This window comes from Eptatretus burgeri, chromosome 18 (assembly GCF_056783735.1).
Source record: "Eptatretus burgeri isolate ZD-2024b chromosome 18, Ebu_testis_v1, whole genome shotgun sequence".
NCBI lineage: Eukaryota > Metazoa > Chordata > Myxini > Myxiniformes > Myxinidae > Eptatretus > Eptatretus burgeri.
Window position 1 is genome coordinate 9550182 of NC_140978.1, and position 26833 is coordinate 9577014.

Sequence of the window (26833 nt, forward strand, 5' to 3'; positions counted from 1 at the left end):
AAAGTTCAAAACCCTGTTTGCTTTACATACCAGCTGCCTGGCACCGTCCTCTCTGCTTACACCTCCCCCCCTCCCCAACCCCCCGTATATATTACCACCACTAGCCCCTTCTCCTATGTGGCACGCTCCAACATTGCCCCTTGTATTGTGTAATCTCTATTTTTATCACCCGATTTTTCAATAAATAAAACATGGGGTATGCTGTAATTGGCTCCGTCTGTCTGTCCGGCATGCTGTCTCCTCCGGAACGGTTGTGCAGAAATTCACCAAATTTGGTGGTTGTGATCACCACCTGGCAGGAAGGTGCGAGAGTATTCCCCCTGGGTGAGGCCAAAAGGTCAAATACCGAAAAAAAAAAAATGCAACTATGGCACATTTTAAAACATGAAACTTTGACCATGCAATCAACAATGGGGGCTGCATGGAATATGGAACAATTTTTGGATTTGACTGCACCGACTGTTCATCTACCGGCTCCTCATCCTCTACATCTACCGGCTCCTCCTCCTCATCTACCGGCTCCTCATCCTCTACATCTACCGATTCCTTTGCTTCATATACCATACCGACTCTTCATCTCCCGGCTCATCCTCATGTGACAGCTCTCTTCATCTCCCGGCTCCTCATCCTCTTCATCTACCCGGTTCAGGTCACAGGGGTGCGGACTTGGGGTCAGACGGGTCAAAACAGGGGGAGAAAAACAAATGTAACTGTAAGTGTTTATATTGGGTCATTCCTGGTGGAACTTTTTGGAACTTTGCTTGAGGTGGGTCCACGCGTGGGGATGTGCGACGGCGTGCCACCAACTTCCACGTTGTCGTGATTTAGCCATCCGTCGCAGAGCACCTTCCAGTTGGTTACGTTCAAGCGTACCTGCCAACCTGTTGCCTCATCGATCAAAGTGTCTCGACTTTTCCTGAATCTGATCACGTGACCCCCCTCTCTGCTACCTCCCGACTCCGAGCTCAGCATCATGAGCACATCCACAAAAGCGACTTAAGTGTTAACCGCGACCGGTCGCTGTGTGTTCCGCTTGGATAGTGGGGTTAACCGGTTAAGAGGAGTTGGCTTTGTAGATAACAGACTGTTATAAAGGTAACAAGGAACACGAGGCATGAACATGTGCAAGAGGCGAACCTCGGTGGCGCAGAGCGCTCGTCGTGTTGCCCGTGCCGGGCGCGTTGTACACGAGCACGGCCGACGCGTTCCTCTCGGCAGCCACCACGATCTTATCCCGAACCGTGCAGTTAGTCTTCCCCACGAGCGCCATCCAGGACGTGCAGCCCGCCGGGATGGCGAAGCGAGTCGCCCAAGGGTCGCAACCCGAGCGGTCTCCGAGCGCCGCCAGTAACGCTCCGCCCGCGGCCGCTTTGGGCGAATCGTCCCCGTAGCGGCCGCACTCACTGCGCTCCGTGTGCACATGGCCGCTCTGGGGGTCCGTGTACGTGACGTTCACAAAGGCGGTGTACCAAGACTCTTCCTTGTCGGCCTCGCTCCACGCCGCTAGGCCCAGGAGGAACGTGAGCGGCAGCCGAAGCGACATCGCAGAGCCGCCCGCCATGGCCGCTTGGCGCGCGCTTTGTTTGATCAGCTCACGCGGCGATGGTGGCGCCGCCGCTGCCTCGGCGCGAGACACGACGCACCACGGGGCATCGGCGGCGCGGGACGACGATCGGAGCCTCGTCGAGTGTGCGCGTTGTTATGGACCGGCACCAGCGCTCTGACAGCAAGCACACCGCCCTCCTCTTCGTCTACCGTGCCGACTCCTCCTCATCTACCGGCTCTTCTCGTCTACCGGCTCTTTTCGTCTACCGGCTCGTCCTTCTCCTCATCTACTGGCTCGTCCTTCTCCTCATCTACCGGCTCCTCCTCAACCGGCTCCTCCTCTACCGGCTCTTCCTTCTCCTCATCTACCAGCTCCTCCTCCTCAACCGGCTCCTCCTCTACCGGCTCTTCCTTCTCCTCATCTACCGGCTCTTCTCATCTACCGGCTCTTCCTTCTCCTCATCTACCGGCTCTTCTCATCTACCGGCTCTTCTCATCTACCGGCTACTCCTCATCTACCGGCTCTTCTCGTCTACCGGCTCTTCTCGTCTACCGGCTCTTTTCGTCTACCGGCTCGTCCTTCTCATCTACCGGCTCGTCCTTCTCCTCATCTACCGGCTCTTCTCATCTACCGGCTCTTCTCATCTACCGGCTCTTCCTTCTCCTCATCTACCAGCTCCTCCTCATCTACCGGCTCTTCTCATCTACCGGCTACTCCTCATCTACCGGCTCTTCTCGTCTACCGGCTCTTTTCGTCTACCGGCTCGTCCTTCTCCTCATCTACTGGCTCGTCCTTCTCCTCATCTACCGGCTCGTCCTTCTCCTCATCTACCGGCTCTTCTCATCTACCGGCTCTTCTCATCTACCGGCTCTTCCTTCTCCTCATCTACCGGCTCTTCTCATCTACCGGCTACTCCTCATCTACCGGCTCTTCTCGTCTACCGGCTCGTCCTTCTCATCTACTGGCTCGTCCTTATCCTCATCTACCGGCTCCTCCTCTACCGGCTCTTCCTTCTCCTCATCTACTGGCTCATCCTCATCTACCAGCTCTCCTCATCTACCGGCTCTTCACCTACAGGCTCATACTCATCTACCGGCTCTTCTCATCTACCGGCTCCTCCTCCTCTTCATCTACTGGCTCATCCTCATCTACCAGCTCTCCTCATCTACCAGCTCCTCCTCTTCATCTACCGGCTCCTTCTCTTCGCATACCATACCGACTCCTCCCTCTTCGTATATCGCACCGACTTCTCATCTACCGGCTCTTCACCTACAGGCTCATACTCATCTACCAGCTCTTCTCATCTACCGGCTCCTCCTCCTCTTCATCTACTGGCTCATCCTCATCTACCAGCTCTCCTCATCTACCGGCTCTTCACCTACAGGCTCATACTCATCTACCGGCTCCTCCTCCTCTTCATCTACTGGCTCCTCCTCATCTACCAGCTCTCCTCATCTACCGGCTCCCCCTCTTCATCTACCGGCTCATCCTCATCTACTGGCTCTCTTCATCTACCAGCTCCTCCTCTTCATCTACCGGCTCCTTCTCTTCGCATACCATACCGACTCCTCCCTCTTCGTATGTCGTACTGACTTCTCATCTACCGGCTCTTCACCGACAGGCTCACCCTCATCTACCGGCTCTTCTCATCTACCGGCTCCTCCTCCTCTTCATCTACCGACTCCTCCTCTTCGGATATCGTACCAACTTCTCATCTACCGGCTCTTCATCTACCGGCTCATCCTCATCTACCGGCTCTTCTTATCTACTGGCTATTTCTTCTTTTCATCTTCTGGCTCCATCTCTTCGTATACCGTCCCTACTCCTCCTCTATCGTATTGCCTTCTCCTCTTCTTCTAAAAACTCTTCTTTATCTCCAAAACCCACCTCATTTATCAGACTTTCTCTTCCTTCGCCCCACCCCCCCCACCCTTTTCTCCCCTCCTCTCCCCCAATTCCCCATTTACTCCGCTCCTCTCTCCCTTCTCCTAAACTGACTTTATCTCCCGATCCTCATCTCGTTACACATCTTGATGACCCCCCCCTATTGATGACCCCCTCCCCCTCTTGATGACCCCCCTCCTATTGATGACCCTCCCCCCCTCTTGATGACCATGTTACAGTAATGTGTTTCCATTTTCCTCATTTTTCTGTCTCGTTTAATTTGATGATTTTTGTTTTTTTCCCCCAAAACTATATTCGTCATTGCTTTTTGAATGTGTGTACCGATCGATGTACCGGTACCATAACCCGGGGTTACTGTGGCCCAAAGGGGTAACTTTGTCTCAGAGCTAAATAAGGACAATTTTCCGCACGTGGGGCCTCACACATGCGCCGCTTCACCACGACTGTGACGTTGCTCCAGAGGTGATTCCCTTCCCTAGCAACGGTGGCAGTGTGGTCCACGTGGAGGTGACCGGTGCTCTCCTGGAAACCGGTAAAAACACAGCGGTCGATAAGTTTGGAAACCCGTACGTCTGACGCCGACAGTCCAGACTCCAGGCCAGTGGTGATGGGCACAAACTGCACTCACAAACCGAGACAGAGGTGAAACAGATCCTCACAGTGTGTGGTGTTGACGACTCCCTATAAATGTTGCCATCATAACGCCATTGTTGTGACATCGACTGTGACGTCACGTGAACGTGGGGCTACTTTGGCCCGGTTTAAATGACGGGGTAATGTTGCTCCCATTCAGCCGTTGGCTTTTAAAACGATGTCAGTGGTCAGGTAGTGAGACTTTCATGAAAGGGAAGTTTGATTTGTTGTTGTTTATGAGTTTCCTCACAAAGAACGTCAACGCAGGAGGGAGGAGGTCACTCAAGCCGACGTAGTGCTTGCCAACCTATGGTTGTCAGTGCTCTTTGCTTTTTAAATGCTGAACGTCGAGCAAGGAAGCAGCTCGGACCATTTTTGAAGTGTTCGGTATGACTCGGCCACTGTTCGAACCATCGACCTCCCAGACTCAGAGCACACACTCCAAATATCACACCCTCGAGTCTTGTTGATTCAAGTGATATGAAGTGAAATTAAAATTAAACTAGTACGTGGCCGTACGTGCAAAAACAAAATAAAATAAAAACATTCAAACCGCGTGCCAGAAACAACTACACAGGCCGTTCCTTCACTCTTGCGTTGGCCATACGTGCAACCCCCCCCTCCCCGCCCAAAAAAATAAACCCCCCAAAAAACTTTCAAACCGTGTGCAACAAACAACAACCACACAGGCCGTTCCTTCGCTCTCACGTGCCCGTACTTGCGTGGCCGTACGTGCAAAAAAAAAAAAAACTTTCAAACAAACACACAGGCCATTCCTTTGCTCTCGTAAACGCCGACTGGATTGGGGAATTGTGTTTATCTATAAATGCGGATAAGAAATCGAGAAATTATTTGAATATGGCAAGTCATCACTATCCGGAAGTCCGTACGTTGTAACCCGTAATGGGGAACGCGTTTGAGGATCTCTTCCCCAACGGCCACGCCTACGCAGCAACGTGTTCTGTCATTGGTTTGGTAAATAAATGGCCATAACTTGGGAAGCACTTGTCCGATTAATATCAAACCTTGAAAAGGCACATCCTCAGGTCCCCAGCAATATAGCTGGCAAGTTTCAATTAGATCGGACCAGTGGTTGTCGAGAAACAGTAGTCACAGAAACACACACACACACACACACACACACACACACACACACACACACACACACACACACACACACACACACACACACACACACACGCACATTGCTGGAATTATAGATAGATGAATCTCAATGGACTATTTTCATTGGATATTTCAAAACGTCACATTATGTATGTTTAACACGAGCAAATACAACCCATTGCTTCGCTAGCCGGGATATTAAAGGGGGGGGGCAAGAAGGAGGGGCGGGGGACGATGAGGGGTGTGGAAGGGGAAGGCAGTGTGAGGGAAGGGCAAGGGAAGGCAGCGTGAGGGGAGGGTCCAGCCTGGTGTTGGCTTAGTGGTTACGGTGGCTGCCTTGCATTCTTAGGGTCCTGAGATTGAGCCCCATTTCCACTGAATTAACACCAGGTGGGGTTGGCTCAGCCTGTCATCCTTCTGAGATTGGCAAAATGAGTTCCAATGTACTGGTGTAGGGGCACAGCGTCAGCAGCATGGTCAAGCCCCAACAAAATGATAGCTTCCTGGCAGCCAAGCTGAACCGGAGGGTCTGTCCAGACAATATCTGATTAAAAAATTTTTTTAAATTCATACGCAGCCTGTGGCTGCTGGCTGTGTCATTTCCTGGGGCCGACGCCATGCCACTGATGCAATACCCCATGTTACCAGTAAGCTGGTACTCATTTTGCAAACCTCAAAAGGTTGACAGACTGAGTCAACCCATCTGGTGTTAATTTAAATGAAGGGGCTTGAACTAAAGACCTTAAGATCTGAAGCCAGCCACCTTAACTGTTAAGCCAACACCAGGATTTGATATCTGATGATGGTGAGGGACTACAAGAGATCTTTTGGAATCAGGACAAATGGTGAATACAACACAGCAAGGACCATTTTTTACACACCCCTGGACCTCCTTTACATATCCATGGTCCTGCCTGACCTCTCTTTCATCTCTCGACTCTCCCTTACATTCCCCTGGACCTCATTTACATTTCGCTGGGCCAATGATACCTCGACAACGTGCCCGTTTTGTCCCATTGTGAGTAAATCCTCTGAGCCAAAGTTGCACCACCTGAAGAGGTAACTCTGGCCCAGACAAAAAAAAAACAACAAAAACGAAATAACAATGTTCCAGTTGGAGGATTTTGCTGTCTTTGTCTTCCTCATCAAGCGAAAGTCAGGTAGCCACAAAGAAACCCCCTGATTTACTTGTTTTTCACCCAGAAAATCGTTTTTTTTTTTCTGTTAAGCTAAATTTACATTTGTGAGGAAAGGTCTTGCAAATGCAGTATATGATCATACATTGCGATATATATTGTTGCAGTCACCAAGACCATTCCGGCTTCTCGGAAAGAATCTAGCAAGTCATGTCAAAACAATCGCAACACTCACCTGTTTCAAAAAAAACCCCGTGCCAGATCCTCACGTCTAAAGTCGCGTTACCGTGCAGGTTGGGGGTCCTGAAATCGAGCGAGCTTCGCACTGATCTGCGTCCGCATGATCAATCTTATCAGGCTGAGCAAACCTTGACCATGCAGCCAGAGACCAATCATTTTATACGTGTATTGAAAATGCATGGGGGAGGTATGATGAAGGCTCTTTGTGTTCGCCAGTGTTCAAGTGTATAATTCAATTTAAATAAAGGTTTAAAGAGCTTTAAAGGTGGATAAATAAATTACTTCTGGGTTTTGCCACCATTTTACCCAGCGTCTATTACATCACCCCATATAACACGTTACATTAGTTCTTCGTGCCTGTTGTTTGTGTCCTTTATAACGTCCTTAAAAACAGCAAGTTTCCTGTTTGGAATGATTTTCAATTTTGTTTGACTGCCAGGCAGGCAGACGTAGAGTCCCTTTATAGAGAGAATAGCGACATAGAGGGATCGGAAAAATCTAGTCACGTGATTGCGTGGAGCCATTTTGAGTCCATCGCGGACAGGATCGGTCAGCGTTTTAACGTTCCCGCTGTACGCAGCGTTCTCATTCGTGTTTTACATCGATTTTACGACAAAATGACAGGTTGTTGCGGCTTTGGGTACACAGATAGAACGGAGAAGGGATTCAAGATGTATAGATTTCCATCAGATGCTAAAAGACGGAAAATCTGGGAGAACAGAGTCAGTCGTGTTGGATGGAAGGCAACTTCTTGGTCAGTTCTCTGCCAGGTCAGTGTGATGGTGGTCATGGTCCCATATGCGTATATTTGTGTGCTGCGAGTGAGACTGGCCTTTGCTTTGGCTTTCCAGGCTTGTTATCCAATGCTTGTGGATTAATTAGCACTTGAAGGGGAAGGCATCTTTATTTAAAATTAAGTTTGAGTTGGAGTTTTCGAGCGAGATCAATTCATATAGGGTCGAGATCATGTCTCCAAAGTCAGACTCAGACTCAAAGTCAAAGTCAAACTAAAGTCAAAACAAAGACGAATGAAGGGAGAACGGATCCGGGCTAACTCGGCCCACGGACGAACACGGCCCACTCTTCAAAGGCAGGCTTAGGGTCAACAGCAACCCTAATTCTGACCCTAACCCTAATTGTGACCCAAACCCTAATTCTGACCCTAACCGTAACCCTAAACCTAAATCTAACCCTAATCCTAAACCCCAACCCGAGCTTTAAAGAGTAGGTTCTACCAAAGATTTAAAATCTATTAGTGTGGGTGTAGACTACCAGATCTCAGGATACTAAACAGGTCGACACCCCATAGAAGCATAGAAGGGAGCCATCTAACTTCTGAGTGTAGAATGGTCGGGACTGGCTTTTACCTTTGGGGGGAAGGGGGGGGTGGGGGGCATGAGGGGGAAGGGGCATGCATTGAATGTATGTATTTGTCTCTGTTGATTTGAATGTGTGAGGACATTAACTTGTGTTTGTGTGTGTGTGACTTTCAATTTATAATTTGTATGTGTGTGTGACTTTCAATTTATAATTTGTATGTGTGTGCATTAGTACATGCATGTATGTGTGTGTGTGATTGTAAATATGTAATTTGTATATATGTATTAGAGATTGTGTGTGGGTGTGTGTGAGAGAGGGAATGAGGGGGCCGGGTTGGGTGGGCTAATCTATTTTTGGTGGTATGAATATGTGATCGGCAACATGCAGCAAAGTTTAGATTAATAATTTAAATATGAAAATTTAACAAACACAAATATATACCCACACACGATAAACAAGGTCAAACAACTGCAGAAATACAAAGATAACTCTAAACATTGTATTGTACATGTATACGTATAAGCAGGGAGGTGAGAGTTGGAGTCTCGCTCTCGTCTCCCTGAAATTAAAATGAGGCTGAAATAAGCAGCACGTGGACTTGTCCAGTTCATTCCTTCTTTGTCATGGTTCCAAATGTCTGTGACTGTTAAATCACAACCAGCTCTGTGAATTTCTTCTTTATCATCTGGCTCTTAGTTGTCATAAATCTTCTATTTTGTCATCTTCACATAATTTGTTCATTATCAACATGGAAAAGACCATTCCCATCTCTCATACATGGAGAACATAATGGAATACACGGTTCAATGCACGAGCGCCGTTCGGTGGCTCCGCACGCGCACCGCACTGAATGGACTCAAAATGGCGTCAAATCGTTAGTTGTCGATACTCTCTCTATAAAGGGACTCTAGGCAGACGGAGTGAAAATATTATCTCATTCCTCTCTGCAAAGTACGTTAAAAAGAAAAACTTGTCTTCCGATTAATATTCAAAATATGATCTTCATCATCTGATCGAGCGTACTCGGGCATTTTGCCTCTCGATGGCAGAAATAATCTGCAGTGGTTGCCAGTCCTATTGTAGATCGTGGTGTTCGCTTGAACTGGTCTCCCCCCTAAGCCGGAGTGCACTTCATACCGTTCTGCAAGTATATTAGCAGTCGCTAATTCGTGCCTCATCTACCCGCTGCCATAGATGATTTTCTGACCTTGAATGGCTCAAATATCCCAGCAAGCTGGTACTCAATTTGCCGACATCAGAAGGATGACAGGCTGAGCCAACCCCAGTAATCAGTGGCTGCCTGGGTGCTGTGCCTGCTTCGATCTGTGCCATGGTTAAAAGGAAAGGGTTGAAATGGAAATCGGAATTGAAAAGAAGACAGAGATATAATTAAACCTAGCTATTAGACCCATGCAACACACTTTGTCCCGTTAACCCACTAGACATTAGGGGACGGTCTGACTGCACGAAGACTAACGAAATAACTACCTGGGGATCACTGTATGTTGGGTGCCATTACCTTAGAGGAATGCGGTTTTGCAGAACCACAACAATATTTACGACGGAATCGTTAGAGTGCGGGAAGAATGATGGGAGATATAGACACATTACAAAATAGAAGAGTGACCTTTAACTTTACTCTTTCATAGAACCTTTAGGCTTTCATTGAACTCCTCCATGCTTGATACAGCACTGACATTGGTTGGAGAGTAGATACAACATATGTTTTAGGGTTCCCTTTAAATATTGCTAATACAATGTGATCCGATACTTTGGTGATTGACATGAGGTTGTGGAGTAAGGAAGATTTGACGATTATTCCAACTCCACTAATTGCTGCTCCGATTCGACTATGTGCGGCAGAAGCTCCAAACAAGGTGGATCTGCCAATTCTGGTTTGAATATCTGAGTTCAATAGATGGTAAACTATTCTATGCTCTTCAACACAAATCGCTGAGATATTGAAGTCATTGATGTGCTAATGAAGTTCTTTAATTGCACAAGTGGAAGAAAGACTACGACAGTTGAGCTGCCCAATTAACAAAGGTTTCTTAGGGTGGCAAAGTCCTTTCATTGCTCCCATTTCAGATGAGATCCGTCCTTGCGGGTTTAGGGTCTCATTGTCATAAAGGCCAGTAAACCTATGAGATAAATGAAAGTTCGAGGCAGGGGCTTGAACCCTGGTGCTGTTGTACAAACTCATTATTCTTTCAACTGGCTATCACGACGGTGCATCGCCACTACTACCGAGGATCAATTAGATTCGTAGTCATCTGCTATTCGGAGAATTGGCAACCATTGGAGTTTTCCTTCTCCTCGTCTTACTCCAAAATGGATAACTCACAAGACAGTGGGGGGAAGAGGTTTTATGGTGCCTCTGACTCACCAGGTGATTGCATCATTGGTTATTCAAAGGATTTATAAGGATAATCATTCCACCAGTTAACCAACTTCACTCTCAACAATCACAGTCAGATTGTCCCCAACTGCTTGCGCAGTCAACCCTCATATCTAAGGGTCATTCCACTATCCGCAACCTGTGGACGGTTCTCGCATGTTCTCGCATGCGAGAATGTCCCACAGTGTTCTCGCATGAAAACACATCTTTCACAAGAATCTCTCACTGTATGTACGAGCATGCATGCATGCAGGCAGGCAGGCAGGCAGACCTTTGCCAGGTAGATAGCGCGGGTTATAAATACTCCCGCCCCAGATCTCAAAGTGTGTGTGTGTGTGTGTGTGTGTGTGTGTGTGTGTGTGTGTGTGTGTGTGTGTGTGTGTGTGTGTGTGTGTGTGTGTGTGTGTGTGTCATTGATTGGTATCTCCATATGTGGGTGTGGGTTTCAGAATGTGGAATAGAGTCCTCCCAGGGTGGGCTCAAAGTATCCACCTTCATGTCAGTAAGGGGTCACTATTCGTGGACCAAGCTGTGAAGTTTTCTGTTCTCAAAGTTTGGTGCCGTGCGCTCTCCTCAGGATTGTTGCCGAGCCCTGGACAGCTTCCAACTGTAGTTTGTTTGTAGTAATATTCCCAGGGATGGTTTTTAATATCCCTGTGAGGTTCTTCATCCTCATTCCCGTGAGGTTCTTCATCATCACTGGCACAACTTTGGCATTCTTCAGCTTCCAGGATCTTTTCACTTCATGCTTGTGGTCTTGGTATTTGGTCATTTTCTTGACTTCTGCATCATTAGCCCAAAATAACTGGTATAACACCTCAATTAGCAATGCCTTCTTCTCTTTTTTTGTACTTCAGTATGATATCTGGTCGCAATGCTTTGTTTTCGATTTTCATGCTCGATGGGATCATGAGATCGTACAAGAGTGGTACTTCCATGTTTCCAGTGATTTATTTTGGTTCATGTTCCCACAAATTTTCTGGAACTGAGATATCAAAGTCTTTGCAGATGTGCCAGCAGCTTACTTTACAAACTCTGTTGTGTTGTTGTGTGTACAGTTGTTCTGACATGAGTGTGTGTGTGTGTGTGTGTGTGTTTTCGGTCATTAAGCATAATGTATCATTCTCTTGACAAACTCAATCTCTCAATATCTCTCAATATCTCTCTCTCAATATCTCTCTCTCAATATCTCTCTCTCAATATCTCTCTCTCAATATCTCTCTCTCAATATCTCTCTCTATCTCTCTCTATCTCTCTCTCTCTCAATATATCTCTCTCTCAATATATCTCTCTCTCAATATCTCTCTCTCAATATCTCTCTCTATCTCTCTCTATCTCTCTCTCTCTCAATATATCTCTCTCTCAATATATCTCTCTCTCAATATATCTCTCTCTCAATATATATATATATATATATATATATATCTCTCTCTCTCTCTCTCTCTCTCTCTCTCTCTCTCTCTCTCTCTCTCTCTCTCTCTCTCTCTCTCTCTCTCTCTCTCTCTCTCTCTCTCTCTCTCTCTCTCTCTCTCTCTCTCTCTCTCTCTCTCTCTCTCTCTCTCTCCCCACGCACGTGCAAACGCAAGGGGCTGTTGCTCAGTCTCTTGCGGTACGTGTGGAGCCTGTGTTGCTTTCTCTCTTCTTATCATCTTCTCCTCTCTTTAATGTATTTTTTGGGGGTGTTCCTTGTGTACAAACTGTTATCAATGGTTTATCGATTACTTGAAAATTGAATTGGTTTCTTCTCTTCTTTTTTCCACTCTTGTACATAATCCTTTGCTTTGTTGTATTGAATTTTTACCCTTTATACTTTTTTGTAATAAAAGTCTCTCTCTCTCTCTCTCTCTCTCTCTCTCTCTCTCTGTCTCTCTCTCTCTCTCTCTCTCTCTCTCTCTCTCTCTCTCTCTCTCTCTCTCTCTCTGTCTCTGTCTCTGTCTCTGTCTCTGTCTCTGTCTCTGTCTCTGTCTCTGTCTCTGTCTCTGTCTCTGTCTCTCTCTGTCTCTCTCTGTCTCTTTTTTTCTCTCTTTGTCTCTTTTTTTCTCTCTTTGTCTCTTTTTTCTCTCTTTGTCTCTTTTTTTTCTCTCTTTGTCTCTTTTTTTCTCTCTTTGTCTCTTTTTTTTCTCTCTTTGTCTCTTTTTTTTCTCTCTTTGTCTCTTTTTTTTCTCTCTTTGTCTCTTTTTTTTCTCTCTTTGTCTCTTTTTTTTCTCTCTTTGTCTCTTTTTTTCTCTCTTTGTCTCTTTTTTTCTCTCTTTGTCTCTTTTTTTACAATAAGGCAATACTACACAATAATGACTACTACAGTGCTTCTGCAGACAACATTTTGAGTCTGGCTTTTGGGTGCCAGAATTGTGAGCTGGGCGATATAGATAAGAGGATGATTTGTAAACTGCTTGCATCTGGGTGGTGCTGTACTATATACATTTACATGGGGAGAATTGGGGTCATCTCCCCACTCTGAACCCCTAACCTGTAGGTTTAAAAATGTTTTCTTGCATCTCCATTTGCCAAGAGGATTCCAACGGTATGCAATATGATTGGGTTAATACACGTGGGGCCGATTGTATTGATGGACAGATCGACAAAATACAACTTTATATCTATATTATAAAGCAGGAGTGTCTGTCTGTCTGTCTGTCTGTCTGTCTGTCTGTCCATCCATCTGACACTGAACTTCCTTCTCAGTTTTGGGGCTAGCCCTGCCAAAACTTCTGTGGAACGTTTTGGGGTCCCAGCGGAGGTTCTAAGGTCGATGTAAGTTTTCATAAATACCTCAATACAATTATGATTTTGGGATTCGATCTGCACGAAGCTGCTCATGATCCAGATGTGACGTCATAATGGCGTTTATATTCGTTTACCTCACGTGTTTGTAATATTGTATTTTGTTATTTTAATGGTATAGTATTAATTAACCTCTGCCATCTTCAAAGATGGATGGAGGTTACTGTTTTCACCCCTTTCTGTTTGTTTGTTTGTGTTTATTTGTTTGTTTGTTTGTTTGTGAACAGTATTACGGAAAAACTCCTTGACGGATTTCGACGAAACTCGGTGGGAGGGTTAGGTATGGTCCAAGGATCTTGGCATTAAATTTTGGACTTGGTCCCCCCCCCAAAAAAATTGTTACCCCCCCCCAAAAAAATAAGAGAAATTTTTTTTTGCATTTCTACATGTTTCAAGTGATTTCCAACCTGCCCCAAAAAATTGTTACGCCCCCCCCCCAAAAAAATTGTTAGAGAAAAAAAAATTGGGGGGGGATTTCTACATGTTTGAAGTGATTTCCAACCCCCCCCCAAAAAAATAGCGAGAAATTTGTTTTTTTTTGCATTTCTACATGTTTTAAGTGATTTCCAGCCCCCCAAAATTGTTACCCCCCAAAAAAGATTTTTTTTTTTGCATTTCTATGTTTTGTGATATCCACCCCCCCCCAAAAAAAAATTGCGAGAATTTTTTTTTTTTTTGCATTTCTACATGTTTTAAGTGATTTCTAACACCCCCCCCAAAAAAAATTGTTACCCCCCAAAAAAATTTGTTAGAGAAATTTTTTTTTTGCATTTCTACATGTTTTAAGTGATTTCCAACCCCCCCAAAAAAAATTGTTAGAGAATTTTTTTTGAATTTTTACATGTTTTCGGTGATTTCCACCCCCCCCCCCACCAAAAAAATTGTTAGAGGAAAAAAAAAATTTTGCAACTTTTTTTTCAACAAAATTTCGATTTCTTTTTTTTGCATTTCTACATGTTTTAAGTGATTTCCAATCCCCCGCCCCCCCCAAAAAAAATGTTGGAGAAAAGAACTATAACTCTGTGAGCACTGTTGACATCATATTTAATGAATAAGATATAAGGTTCACTTGAGTGACCCAGCAGTATTGGCGGCGGAGGTTTTGCACTCTCCCGAGTGCTCCCCCTCTAGTTTGTGATTGGAATGATGCTGTTTGGAATGAAAATATATCGAGAGATATTGAGTTTAAAGGAGAATTAGGAAATCACGTGAGGTGTTCCACCCGTGACATTCACGGATTCGGTGTTTGTAGTGTCATCAATTTTTGCTCAAGTTCTTCGCGGACCGGCTGTCCAGTCTCTCCCATGCATAACATAGCACGGGTACCTCACCAGTACTTGGAAGGTCAGATTTTCGTTGCTGCATGTCTCTCCATCTAAAACTCGTTTTTCCTGACATTAACAAGCAAAGTATGTGACTTTTTTTTTTCTCCCCATTACCTTCAATTTTCATCCTCCCCACTTTCCAAACATCCCCCATTCTCCCAACTAATCTCTTTCTTATCTCAAAAAATAAATAAAAAATACCCCAAAACAACACGCTCACCTTCTCCCGATTCTGCTTCTTCTTCTTAACTTCCTCCTCGTCTTCTTTCTCGATTTTTTTTTTACACTTCCATGACCTAATCTGTTGAACTCTCTCAAACATTAATATTAACAACAAAAACGATCTTATAATGCTTCATCCTCCTCTCTCACACATGTGGTACTCTTTACTGTTTCACAATACACAACTCTTCTGCTATTTTAACAGACTGCTCTCATTTCGACCTCTCCTTCATTCCTTGCCTAAAAAATCCAACTATTACAGCGCTTCTTCTCTCCATTCTCTGAATTCGCCTTCATTGCATCCATCAAGAATTGTGTTAAATCGCATCTCTGACCTAAAACTTTTAAAAACCACAGTTTGCCATGGATGCTCGCTTTCCATCAACCATTCTTTTTTTCCAACTTAAGTGCCAACTCACCCCCCTCACCCCTCACTCTCACTCTCAAAGCAACCATCCCACTCTTCTCCCTCCAAGCCTCCCTCTCACCTCTCTCAAAAATTCCCCCCTCACCTTTCTCCCACTTTTCATCCCCCTCACTCATCCTTCTCAAAGTTTCCCCCCTCTCATCCACCAAGCTGCCTCCCTCCACTGCCCTCTCACCTCCATCTCTTCACTCCACCTCCTCAAATCCTCAACTGCCTTTTTCCTTGTCTCTTGTCCCCCCTCTCCCCCAGCACCACAGAGCCTTTTCTCCTCCTCATTTGGCCCCCTCCCCTCGCTATTCTGCAATATACCACACTCTTTCAACAACCCTCCTTACCTCCCCCGCTCGTCCCTTGTCCTACCCTCCCCTCCCCCTCCACCTCCTGCACCCAAAGCCTCCTCCCCTACCTCTTCATTAAAAGTGTGGACCTCAAATATCCGGGGCCTTCGCTCAAACCTTTTAGATCTTTCCATACAGGTTGCCACTGACAAACCAGACATTATCTGCCTAACAGAAATGTTCCTCTCCCAAGACATGTCTGACTCCCAAGTATCTCTCCCCGGTTACTCCCTCTTACGGTATGACAGACCTGAGCCTCGTCCTGGTGGAGGTGTTGCTCTCTTCATCAAAGACTCTATTCCTCACTCTCCATGCACTGCTCTCACTCCCCCATACCCCCAGGAATACCTCTGGCTTCGGCTTCCCCTCCACTCCCACCTCATGTTTATATGTGTACTGTACCGTCCACCGAACAGTGATGACTCCATCTACACCTCACTATCCGAAAACATGGACCATCTTCTATCTTCTCATCCAAACTCTCTCTTCCTCTTATGTGGTGACTTCAATTGTCATCATGCCAGTTGGCTAGGTGTGGGTACCTCTCTCACCTGTCATGGCACCTCAGCAAAAGTTTTCTGCGACTCATTGGGACTGACTCAATCGGTCAACTTCCCGACCCGGATCTCAACCAATGGTACTCCATCTCTTCTGGATCTGGTTTTGACAAATTTCCCTGACAATATCTGCTGCTCTTCCTTCGCTCCAATCGGTTCTTCTGACCACGTCCTTGTCAAAGTGGACATCTCTCTGGCTGTTATCAGAGAACCACCTCACCGCCGTCGAGTCTGGAATTTCACTCAAGCAGACTGGCAGGGTCTCCGAGCAGCCATCAAACTTACAGACTGGTCTCCTATCACTACTTTCTCAAACATCAACTCATCCTGGGAATTCTTTCAAAGAAACTTGCTCTCCCTCATGCACAGATTTATCCCCTCTCGTGTTCAGTTGTCTTACCCTTCCTCCCGCCCCTGGTTTACTGAAGCTTGTGGCGAGGCAGTTGTCCTGAAACAACTTGCCTTTGCTTCATGGAAAGCAAACCCAACTGAGGGCAATCTCAGTTCCTTCCACAAAGCTCGGAACAAGTGTGTATCTACCCTCAGGAGAGCCAGAAAACAACATCTTTCTCATCTCAAGTCTGAACTCTCAAACCTCTCTCCCTCCTCAAAATCCTGGTGGCATTTAATCAAATCTGTTTCTGGTGTATGTTTCCCCTCCATCCCCTCCCTTACCTCAAATGGCCGCACTGCTGATACCGCACGTGATAAAGCTGAATGCCTAAACTTGGTGTTTGCAGCTAAATCTTGTGTCCAAAACCCATCACTTTCTCTACCCACTTTACCCAGTTGCACCCAACTGTCCCTGGACTCTGTGTCCTTTACTCCTGACAAGGTGGAGAGCTTGCTTTCAAACCTCGAGTCAGATTCTGCAACCGGTCCAGACGGCATCAGCCAACGTGTCCTCAAAGCCTGCTCTTCTGCTCTTGCTCACCCTCTCTCTGTTCTATTCACCCTCTCATTTGCCCAAGGTCATCTGCCATCTGCTTGGAAATCTGCTAACATCACTGCCCTGCATGAAAAGGTACAAAAACAGATCCCTGTAACTACAAACCAATCAGCCTTCTCCCAATCATCAGCAAGGTTATGGAATCCATCATCGCTTCAGACATGAAATCCTTCCTCTTCTCCAATGGCTTGATTTCCAATCATCAATTTGGTTTCAGACCAGGTCACTCTACCCTAGATATGCTGCTTCTGCTCTCCCATCAATGGATGGAGGTCCTCAATGCCAGACAGGAAATCCGAGCCGTATCCCTGGACATATCACGTGCTTTTGACACAGTCTGGCACCCTGCACTACTCACCAAACTCTCTTCCCATGGTATTCAAGGCCATCTCCACTCATGGCTCGCAGACTTCCTCTCCTGTCGCAGTCAACGTGTGGCCCTAAATGGAGTTCTTTCATCCCCTCTTCCTGTGCAGGCTGGAGTTCCTCAAGGTAGCGTTCTGGGCCCTGTTCTTTTTCTGTTTTTCATCAATGATCTCTCCGACTCTCTGGAAAATCCTCTATTTCTCTTTGCCGACGACTCCACCCTCTGCCGTACCATCTGTCATCCCTCAGACCAGCAAGCAGCAGCTTCTTCACTCACTGCAGATCTGGATAAAATCACAAACTGTTCCAACACGTGGAACATGTCTTTCAATCCAGACAAATCTCACACTCTCACTATGTGTCTTCGAAAGGACTGTTTAGAAACCCCCCCATCCACTTTCTCAACAATCCTCTGGAAGAAGTCTTTTCTTTCAAGCTTCTGGGTCTCACTATCTGCCATGACCTTTCCTGGGAAAGTCACATTTCCAAACTCGCCTCAAAAGCCAGTCACCGACTGGGAATCCTCCGTCGTGCAAAGTCCTTGCTCGGCCCTCTTGAGCTCCTGACCACTTACAAAGCTTTTGTCCGTAGCCTGATGGAGTACTGCTCTCCCCTCTGGGCTGGTGCACCTGCCTCCCACCTTTCTCGGCTTCACGCTGTCGAAACCAGGGCATTTAAGATCATCGGCATCTCCCGCAATGAAGCTGAGTCTTTGGGCCTCTCACTCAATCACCGCAGGTTGGTCGGTGGTCTTTCTGTCTTCTACCGACTCCTCTCCAGCCTTGCCCCCCCTGCTCTCTCTGCGATTTGTCCCCACCACATTTCCACAGGGCGCTCAAGGTCCGCCAACAACCCCCTTCTGGTAAAACTACCAAAATCACGAATCACTGCTCATCTTCACTCTTTCATTCCTCTTTTTTCCCGCCTTTGGAATAAACTTCCTCACTTTATTCTTTCCCATTCTTCCCTCCAGGCTTTCAAAACAGCTGTTCACTACCACCTCTTATCTTCCCCCATCCAAATCCTTGATCTTTTCTACCCCCGATAATCCACCCAAGCCCACTTCCTTCAATTCCCCTGCTTTCCTTCCTGAATGTCCCTGTAATGTCCATCTTCTCATCGCCATGTTCCCCGTCCCATCCTCATCCCTCTCCCTTCCACAGTTCACCTAATGTGTCTGTTCCCCACTGTTTTGTCCCTTCCACTCCCGCCCCTCTTGTCTCATGCCCCCTTGCTGTGAGTTGTGTGTTAGCTCTCATACGAGCATCGACAAGGTATACAAAAAAAAAAAAGTATGTGACTTGTTATGAATAGATGGTGCCACCTTTCAGCTCTTTCCATCCTGGCACTTCCAGTAGAGGGTGGCTCAACTTACCCCATTGCTCAACTCAATCCCCTCCACATATCTCCATGGTCCCTTTGAGGGAGTGTTCACTCCCACAAACGCTGGAAAAAATAAAAGGTCCACAACATCCATTCGCATCAACTTTTTAGGTAACCACGTCACTAATAAGTTTACTAATTCATCAGAGAAAGACCTGCTTGCGCTCAAACATCAGAGGTATTTACGAGAATCCTGAGATCCCTCATGCTGACGGACTAAGGGGATAATACACTATACGTCTATACCAACACATTTAGCAACTAGAGGGGGAGCATTCGGTAGAGTGCAAAACCTCTGCCGCCAATACTGCTCGGTCACTCAAGTGAACCTGATATCCTATTCATTCAATTTGACGTCAACAGTGTTCACAGAGTTATAGTTTGCAACTTTCCCTTTTACTTTTAACTTTTACATACTCAATTCATTCGTCATAACTAGATTCCTTGAGACAGAAATTGATTTTATGTGGGTATATCCACCTGAAGTTCAAAATCAGCCGGAATTTTAATTTTGGCATGTTTTTGTTGGAAATCACTTATAACATGAAGAAATGCAAAAATAAATCGAAATTTTGTTGAAAAAAAAGTTGCAAATTTTTTTTTCTCTAACAATTTCTTTTTTGGGGAGGGGGGGGGGGTGGGGGAGGTTTGGAAATCACTTAAAACATGTAGAAATGCAAAAAAAAAATTCAAATATTTTTTCAAAATGGCCACCATAGCGGCCATATTGGACTTTGGACCAAGTCCAAAATGTAATGGCATGATCCTTGGACCATATCTCATCCCCCCACCAAGTTTCGTCGAAATCCGTCGAGGAGTTTTTCCGTAATACTGTTCACAAACAAACAAACAAACAAACACAAACAAACAGAAAGGGGTGAAAACAGTAACCTCCGATCTTCGATGGCGGAGGTTAACAAACAAACAAACAAACAAACAAACAGAAAGGGGTAAAAACAGTAACCTCCGATCTTCGATGGCGGAGGTTAAATATCATGCTGTATAATATCATTTTTAACCCCATCTCTCAATGGTGAAGAATCACTTAAAAAATTAAATAATTCTCGTATTCACATCTGGATTCGGATCTTCACCAAAATTGAATCAATTCTTCCTCGTGGCACTCCCAACCTGTCCATCAAGTATCGTGTGAATCCATCCATAACCTTTTGAGATATTGTGCTATATGTCGTTTTTGGTCCAATCTCTCAATGGTAAAGAATCACTTTAAAAATTAAATAATTCTCGTATCCAGATCTGGATTCGGATCTTCACCAAAATTGAATCAATGGGTCATCCCGTGCCAACTCACCTAAATTTCAAAAACCTCCCCAGGTCACCTCCTCAGATTTTGCTGGAAAAAATTCTTAAATGTAGATGTATATGGCTCTACCCACCATGCAAAAGATTAGCTTTCAATTCCTCATAGTTTAAAAAAATATCCATCTCTTGAGACCTTTGAAATTTGGCCCTAAAAATGCCAAATGTGAAAAACGCATTTTTTTTCAACTTCAGGGGCTTATAATTTTATAATGGACTCCTCTAGAAAGTTAATATTGCAAATATTTACTAATTGGCATCCAAATTTTTCAATTATGGCATCAGATAGCCTCTGGGATGCATATTTCTCACTCTATAGGAAGCTAAAAATGGCTTTTGGGCCAAAACGAGCTAAAATAAGGTGAAACTATAGGAGCCCTCCTGAAAATATAGAACAACTTTGAATTTTTTCCTCATAACATAGTGATTATAGGGTCATTATCTATCCATATATACATTTTTGTTGGGATAATACAGTTAGGTGATGAATTATAAAAGTTTTACCATGAGCCCTTGCCTCCGAGGGCTCTAAAATGGACCAATTTTGTCCCCTGGTTTGACCTTGTGGCTAGGGGTTTAGGATCTTAATTTTTTTTTCTAAAGATTGCTTCATATAAGATGTGTTTACTGACCGAATAATTTTATCTAACGCTCATGGCTTCATATTAAAATAAATTTTTATTTACATGCACGTTTTTTTATAATTATTCACTTTTTTCATATTCATGAGCTTATAAATCTGAAACTGAACACTCGAGCAAAGTGATACTGCAGATATTTATAAACTGGCATATTAAATTTAAGGATCTGTTATCAGAATGCCTGATAAATGCATGTTTCTATCTGTAGGAAGTTGAAAATGCCACTTTGACCAAAAATGGTGAATATGCAGGAGGCATAAACTGAGGTTATTAAACAACTTAGATTATTCTTCTCATCAATTAATAATTATAAGTACATTTTTTTATTCAAAAAAAAATTCTTGCAATGATAATCCAAACATATGCTTGGATTTTAATATAAAAAACATGTCCTACAGTTCTCTATTTGAAGTCATTAGTTATGACATACACCACTAGATGGAGTAATGGTCTTTCACAACACTAGGAGCAGCACAGTCAACCTGTCTGTCTGTTTGTCTGTTTGGAGAACAAAGGAGAGGAGGAAACAAAGGAAATCGATGCAGAAAAACCTTGGCCCAGTGGCACAAGTTTGACAAGTAGATGCACTGTTGGAACCAAATTAGACCAGGAGTGTCACAAGACCTATTATACAAGGAAGGTTGGGCTAAAACAAGTTGCTGCTTTGGAGAAGAAGCCACAAGAATTGATTTCATGGAGATCAGGAATTACTTTCAGTTCAGAAGACAGTATTTGCCGACATCATGATCAAATTCTTCTTTGTGACATCACAAGAAATCCAACAAAATGCAATGGAGTATGACCTTGAGAAGCGCTTCAAAGCAGCAACAACCATTGCTGGTACACGGTCACACTATGGTTTCCTGCCAATCTCCTCAACACGTCTGGAGATGAGATGGGTTTCTTCTGATGCTGTATCATCAACAGTATGCACAGGACCAGAAACCACACAAGCTCATCTGTCCCAGTTATTAGTCCCAACCCTAACTGAACTGGATGTATACCAGGCTGGGAAATATATTGCTTGTGTTTATGACAGAAAATGGTACATTGGGAAAATTTGTAGTCATGAATAGTAGTAAAAGAATCATTTTAAAGATTAAATAATTGTCGTATCCAGATCTGGATTCGGATCTTCACCAAAATTGAAACAATTCTTCCTAGTGGCACTCCCAACCTGTCCACCAAGTTCTGTGTGAATCCATCCATAACCTTTTGAGATATTGTGCTGTATATCGTTTTTGGCCCAATCTCTCAATGGTGAAGAATCACTTGAAAAATTAAATAATTCTCGTATTCACATCTGGATTCGGATCTTCACCAAAATTGAATCAATTCTTCCTAGTGGCACTCCCAACCTGTCCATCAAGTTTAGTGTGAATCCATCCTTAACCTTTTGAAATATTGTGCTGTATATCATTTTTTGCCCAATCTCTCAATAGTGAAGAATCACTTTAAAAATTAAATAATTCTCGTATCCAGATCTGGATTCGGATCTTCACCAAAATTGAATCAATTCTTCCTCGTGTCACTCCCAACCTGTCCACCAAGTTTCGTGTGAATCCATCCACCATAACCTTTTGAGATATTGTGCTGTGTGTCGTTTTTGGCCTCATCTCTCTCAATGGTGAAGAATCACTTGAAAAATTCTCAGATCCGGATCCGAATTCAGAATGATCTTCACTAAAATCGAAACAATTCGTCCTCGTCACGCACCCAACATATCGAGCAAGTTTCGTCGTAACTCAGATTCAAATCGAATCTGCGAATCAGAATCGGCTGTGGGTGAAATAGCGAGAAACGCGTCACTTCCGGTGTTTGACGTGTCGGAAAGCTGATCGGCAAATTTTTTTTTTCAGGTAACGAGCGTCCATCTATTTATTACATACGCAGATTTGACGGATGGACGATCGGTCTCTCCCTACACTGTAAAATTAGATGACTTCCCTAATTTCCTCTCATTAAGTTAGGCACTCCGATTCTTTTTCTTTTCTTTCTCCACTCTTTTGTAATTCCACCTATCGTTTCTCCTCGGCCGTCTTCTCCATTTTAACTTCATCAACGTCCTTCCCCCCTTCCCACTATGTGCGTATGTAATAAGTAAATGGCACGAAACATTGTGCGACCTCAACTAATGATACTTGCATTAAAAAAAACAGTTGTGTGAGGTGTTTTTCACGGATTATGGCCAGAGACTATATGCACCTGAGTTCGATAGACGATGTCCTGAGGGACACCTGGATTGTTAAAAGACGAGTTTGTTAAACGGCGTCACCATTTCCGACGTACCACAAACGACCGATTAAAGTGTCGACGTATGCAGAAATCGGTTGGATGGGTCAATGTAATTGGCTCTCTGAAGAGGAAGTTGTTTTTCCTGGTGCACCTGCAGCAGCCAGCCAATGACAATGCGTTCTGCCGCTGATCATCCCAGGGGCGGTTCCTCCTCGCCTCACTTGGGCCACGCCCCCCCGGCTGAGGAGCTTGTTACCGTACGTGGGTGGGTGGACACGTAAGGCCTTCGGCTTGGGCTCGCCGCGTTGGAGCGGCATGGCAGCTGCGGAGGAAGGAGCGGTTACTGATCAGTTGCAGCAATATTCTGAGGAAGAAGGGGAGGGGAGACGTGAAGGCCGAAAGGTAGGGGTCGATGTATTGCAAGAGGAACTTAAAGAGGGACAAGGACTTGAGGGACTGCAAGAGGGACAAGGAGTTGAGGGACTGAAAGAAGGACAAGGAGTTGAGGGACTGCAAGAGGGACAAGGAGTTGAGGGACTGAAAGGACAAGGAGTTGAGGGACTGCAAGAGGGACAAGGAGTTGAGGGACTGAAAGAAGGACAAGGAGTTGAGGGACTGAAAGAAGGACAAGGAGTTGAGGGACTGAAAGAAGGACAAGGAGTTGAGGGACTGAAAGAAGGACAAGGAGTTGAGGGACTGAAAGAAGGACAAGGAGTTGAGGGACTGCAAGAAGGACAAGGAGTTGAGGGACTGAAAGAAGGACAAGGAGTTGAGGGACTGAAAGAAGGACAAGGAGTTGAGGGACTGAAAGAAGGACAAGGAGTTGAGGGACTGAAAGAAGGACAAGGAGTTGAGGGACAGCAAGAAGGACAAGGAGTTGAGGGACAGCAAGAAGGACAAGGAGTTGAGGGACAGCAAGAAGGACAAGGAGTTGAGGGACAGCAAGAAGGACAAGGAGTTGAGGGACAGCAAGAAGGAGTTGAGGGACAGCAAGAAGGACAAGGAGTTGAGGGACAGCAAGAGGAAGTTGAAGAAGGACAAGGAGTAGAGGGACAAGTAGTTGAGGAACAGCAAGAGGAAGTTGAAGAAGGACAAGGAGTAGAGGGACAAGTAGTTGAGGAACAGCAAGAGGAATTTGAAGAGGGACAAAAGCAAGAACATAAAGAAGAAGATCACAAACAAGAAGAAGATCATAAAGAAGATCACAAGCAAGCACCGGGGAAGGAAGAGGTGCCGTTCCAAGTTGTTGACCCGGGGCAGCCGAGCCAAGGCCGTTTCGGCGGTCTGCGCGCTCGCCTCGAGTCCGGCTCGGTGTCCAGCCGTGAGATTGTGGACGAGTTTCTGAACCTGGTGAGGGTGCGATCCACGTATGTGTGTCAGGTGTGCGTTCCGTGCAGGTGTGCGCGTGTTCCAATGGTACTGTGCGTGTGTGTGTGTGTGTGTGTGTGTGTGTGTGTGTGTGTGTGTGTGTGTGTGTGCGCGCGCGCGTTTTCGACGAGGCCTTGGAGCACGCGGAAGTGCACCGCACGGTCTGCACACGCACTTGGATTTGCTCCAAGACCATTTTCCCGCACCATGGAGTCTCGTCTCGTCTCGTCTCGTATTTCCTGATTTGCAGTCCTACCCAGAATCCTCCTTTTGTGCTGAAGCCCCGATGTCGATGTACAAATATGCTTGAAACCCTTTATCGTGTTGTTGTTGTTTACGCTCTAATTTGTCCTCATCCATCTATTCGTGGTGGTATATTTTCATGTGTACTATTGTTGTTGTATAGTTTGACATTTGGTTCAAAACTAAACTAAATTGGTCACGTGTCCACACGCATCCTACCCGATGTGTTTATAATACAAGAGAGCCCTTTGGTATGTTGGACCAATTGCTTGTCTGAACAAAAACAACAGGTTTCCCAGCCTGGAAGCCTTGGAACCCTCATAATAATAATAACAACAATAATAATAATAACAACAACTAGAAAGAGCAATCAGAGATTGCAGACGCTCATCAGGACTTGTTTTGTGTGGTGTTTGTGTTCTGGTGTGTTATGTAATTAATAAGAGACATAATTAGAACTGCTGGTAGTGATGACCGGGTACGAAGACATCCCGCTTTGATCGGACACCTGACCCTGACTCGTGACGTTTTTCATTATTATTCAATTAAATATAGAATGGATTTAAAATAAATCCAATGGAAGACCAAATAAGTTCAGTCCTGCATTGGAATCAGGAACCCGAACAAGCAAAAAGCAAAGATGAAGTCATCAGGAGGAACCTGGATAGGATTCACATTTCAGCTGCTGCTACTCCACCCTCAAACACATCCAGGCACATATAAGGAGCCTTATTCCCAAAAAATAAATAAATAAAAGAACCCAGATCAAATTATTAAATAATTCTGGCTGCCAGACCATGTGTCCGATTAAGTTGAAATTTAAAAAATATATTCCCCATCACGAGATCATAAATGTGAAGTTTCACATTTACAGATTGAGCAGTTCCAGAGAAAACATTTAATATTTTACTTCAATTCAGTATGGGTGCCAAACCTGTGACCTATCAATTATTCCTGAACAAACTTGTACACCCATCCCTTAGGGAACATTTTTGTGAAGTTTCTCCTTGATCTGTTCAGCCGTTCTGGAGAAGATTTTTCTTGGTTTTTGGGTAGATCCAATATGGTTGCCAAACCATGTGACCTATGACATTTGTGTGAATCTTTTATACCTCATGGATAGGTGGTCACACGTGTAAAGTTGCGCCTCGATCTATTCAGCAACTTCAGAGAAGATTTTTGAAGGTTAAAAAACAAAAAATAACCAACAAAAAAAAACCAATATGGCTGCCGAATCACGTGACTGATTACGTCATCAATATTTTTTGTCCTGTGGATCATTTTATCCCTCTGAGCTTCAAAAATTTTCATACTGATCAGATGTAGCGTTCTACATATGCACTTATGACGCCATAAAGGCACCTATGCCTTAATAAAATAATCGCACTTCCTTCCCCATGGGGAGTATTTTTTATGTGCCAAGTTTCAATTTTTTCCTTGGTGCAGTTTCAGAGAAACAGAGGTCCAAAGTTTTTTCTGTTTTTCCAACATCGTTGCTGCACCATGTGACCTATGATGTCATAATTATTTAAACATTCTACCTGAGTAGTCGCACCAATGGTGAAAATTTCGACTCAATCCGACAAGCGGTTGCTGAGAAAAACACAAGTTCTGTGCGGACAAATAAACAAACAAAAAAACAAGAAGACGTCGTGCGGAGCACGACACTTGCAAAATCCATAAAATAAATTTGACCTAAAAAAATAATTGGTGGTTGAATTCAATGATCAAATATGCAACTCCTTTTCAAATTTCAAGTCAATCAGACATTTGTCCGATGTTGACAAATTGTTGACATTTGTCCGATGTTGACCTTTTGACCTCAAAAACAATAGGCTTCTTCCTTATGACAGACTCTACCATGTGGTGGAGTTTCGTGAAGATCGGTTTAAAATTGTGACCTGCAGGCGACAGACAGACAGACAGACAGACAGACAGACAGACAGACAGACAGACAGACAGACAGACAGACAGACAGACAGACAGACAGACAGACAGACAGACAGACAGACAGACAGACAGACAGACAGACAGACAGACAGACAGACAGACAGACAAAATCGACTAACCAATAAACTTGAAAAATATTCGATTTTGCAAGTAACAAACAAACGACCCCAACTGCGATACCCTCTCCTTTGGTGAGGGTAATAATTGGAGGTCTTTTGGGGGTCTTAAAGGGTCTTCAAAGGTCGAAGGTGTCTCAGCAGTCTGTAGGGTCAAAAGTTACATTCCTATAGTACATAATTAATAACTATACGTACGTAATTAAGACACAAGAAGCATGCCTCACACACAAACACACACTTCATCCATTTACAGTAGATGGTGTGGTCATCACCCAGAGGGTTTTCTGAGACGCAGGCTGTAGCTGT

The 26833-nt window shown here is 44.8% G+C and overlaps 2 protein-coding genes and 1 long non-coding RNA gene across 6 annotated transcripts in view; 1 reads left to right on the forward strand and 2 right to left on the reverse strand.

Moving 5' to 3' along the window:
* Window positions 1-1798, reverse strand: part of LOC147008558 (RING finger protein 150-like) — a 43878-nt gene extending 42080 nt beyond the window's left edge. Inside the window, exon 1 of one of the 4 annotated variants that reach the window (XM_085864351.1) lies at window positions 1138-1798. In XM_085864351.1, coding sequence (XP_085720477.1) covers window positions 1138-1561 — 424 coding nt within the window. In that variant the 5' untranslated portion in view covers window positions 1562-1798. The remainder of the gene's footprint in view (window positions 1-1137) is intronic. The other 3 variants (XM_085864350.1, XM_085864348.1, XM_085864349.1) reach the window with 3 other exon arrangements.
* A 16542-nt stretch (window positions 1799-18340) lies between these two features.
* LOC147008559 (uncharacterized) lies at window positions 18341-24191 on the reverse strand. Its single transcript, XR_015053379.1, has 3 exons — window positions 24064-24191; window positions 22902-23169; window positions 18341-18714 (listed from the first exon to the last, which is right to left on the reverse strand). It is a non-coding gene; the product is annotated as an uncharacterized LOC147008559 (long non-coding RNA).
* LOC147008560 (lipopolysaccharide-responsive and beige-like anchor protein) overlaps window positions 23163-26833 on the forward strand; it is a 597819-nt gene continuing 594148 nt past the window's right edge. Inside the window, exon 1 of the mRNA XM_085864642.1 lies at window positions 23163-24197. Coding sequence (XP_085720768.1) covers window positions 23163-24197 — 1035 coding nt within the window. The remainder of the gene's footprint in view (window positions 24198-26833) is intronic.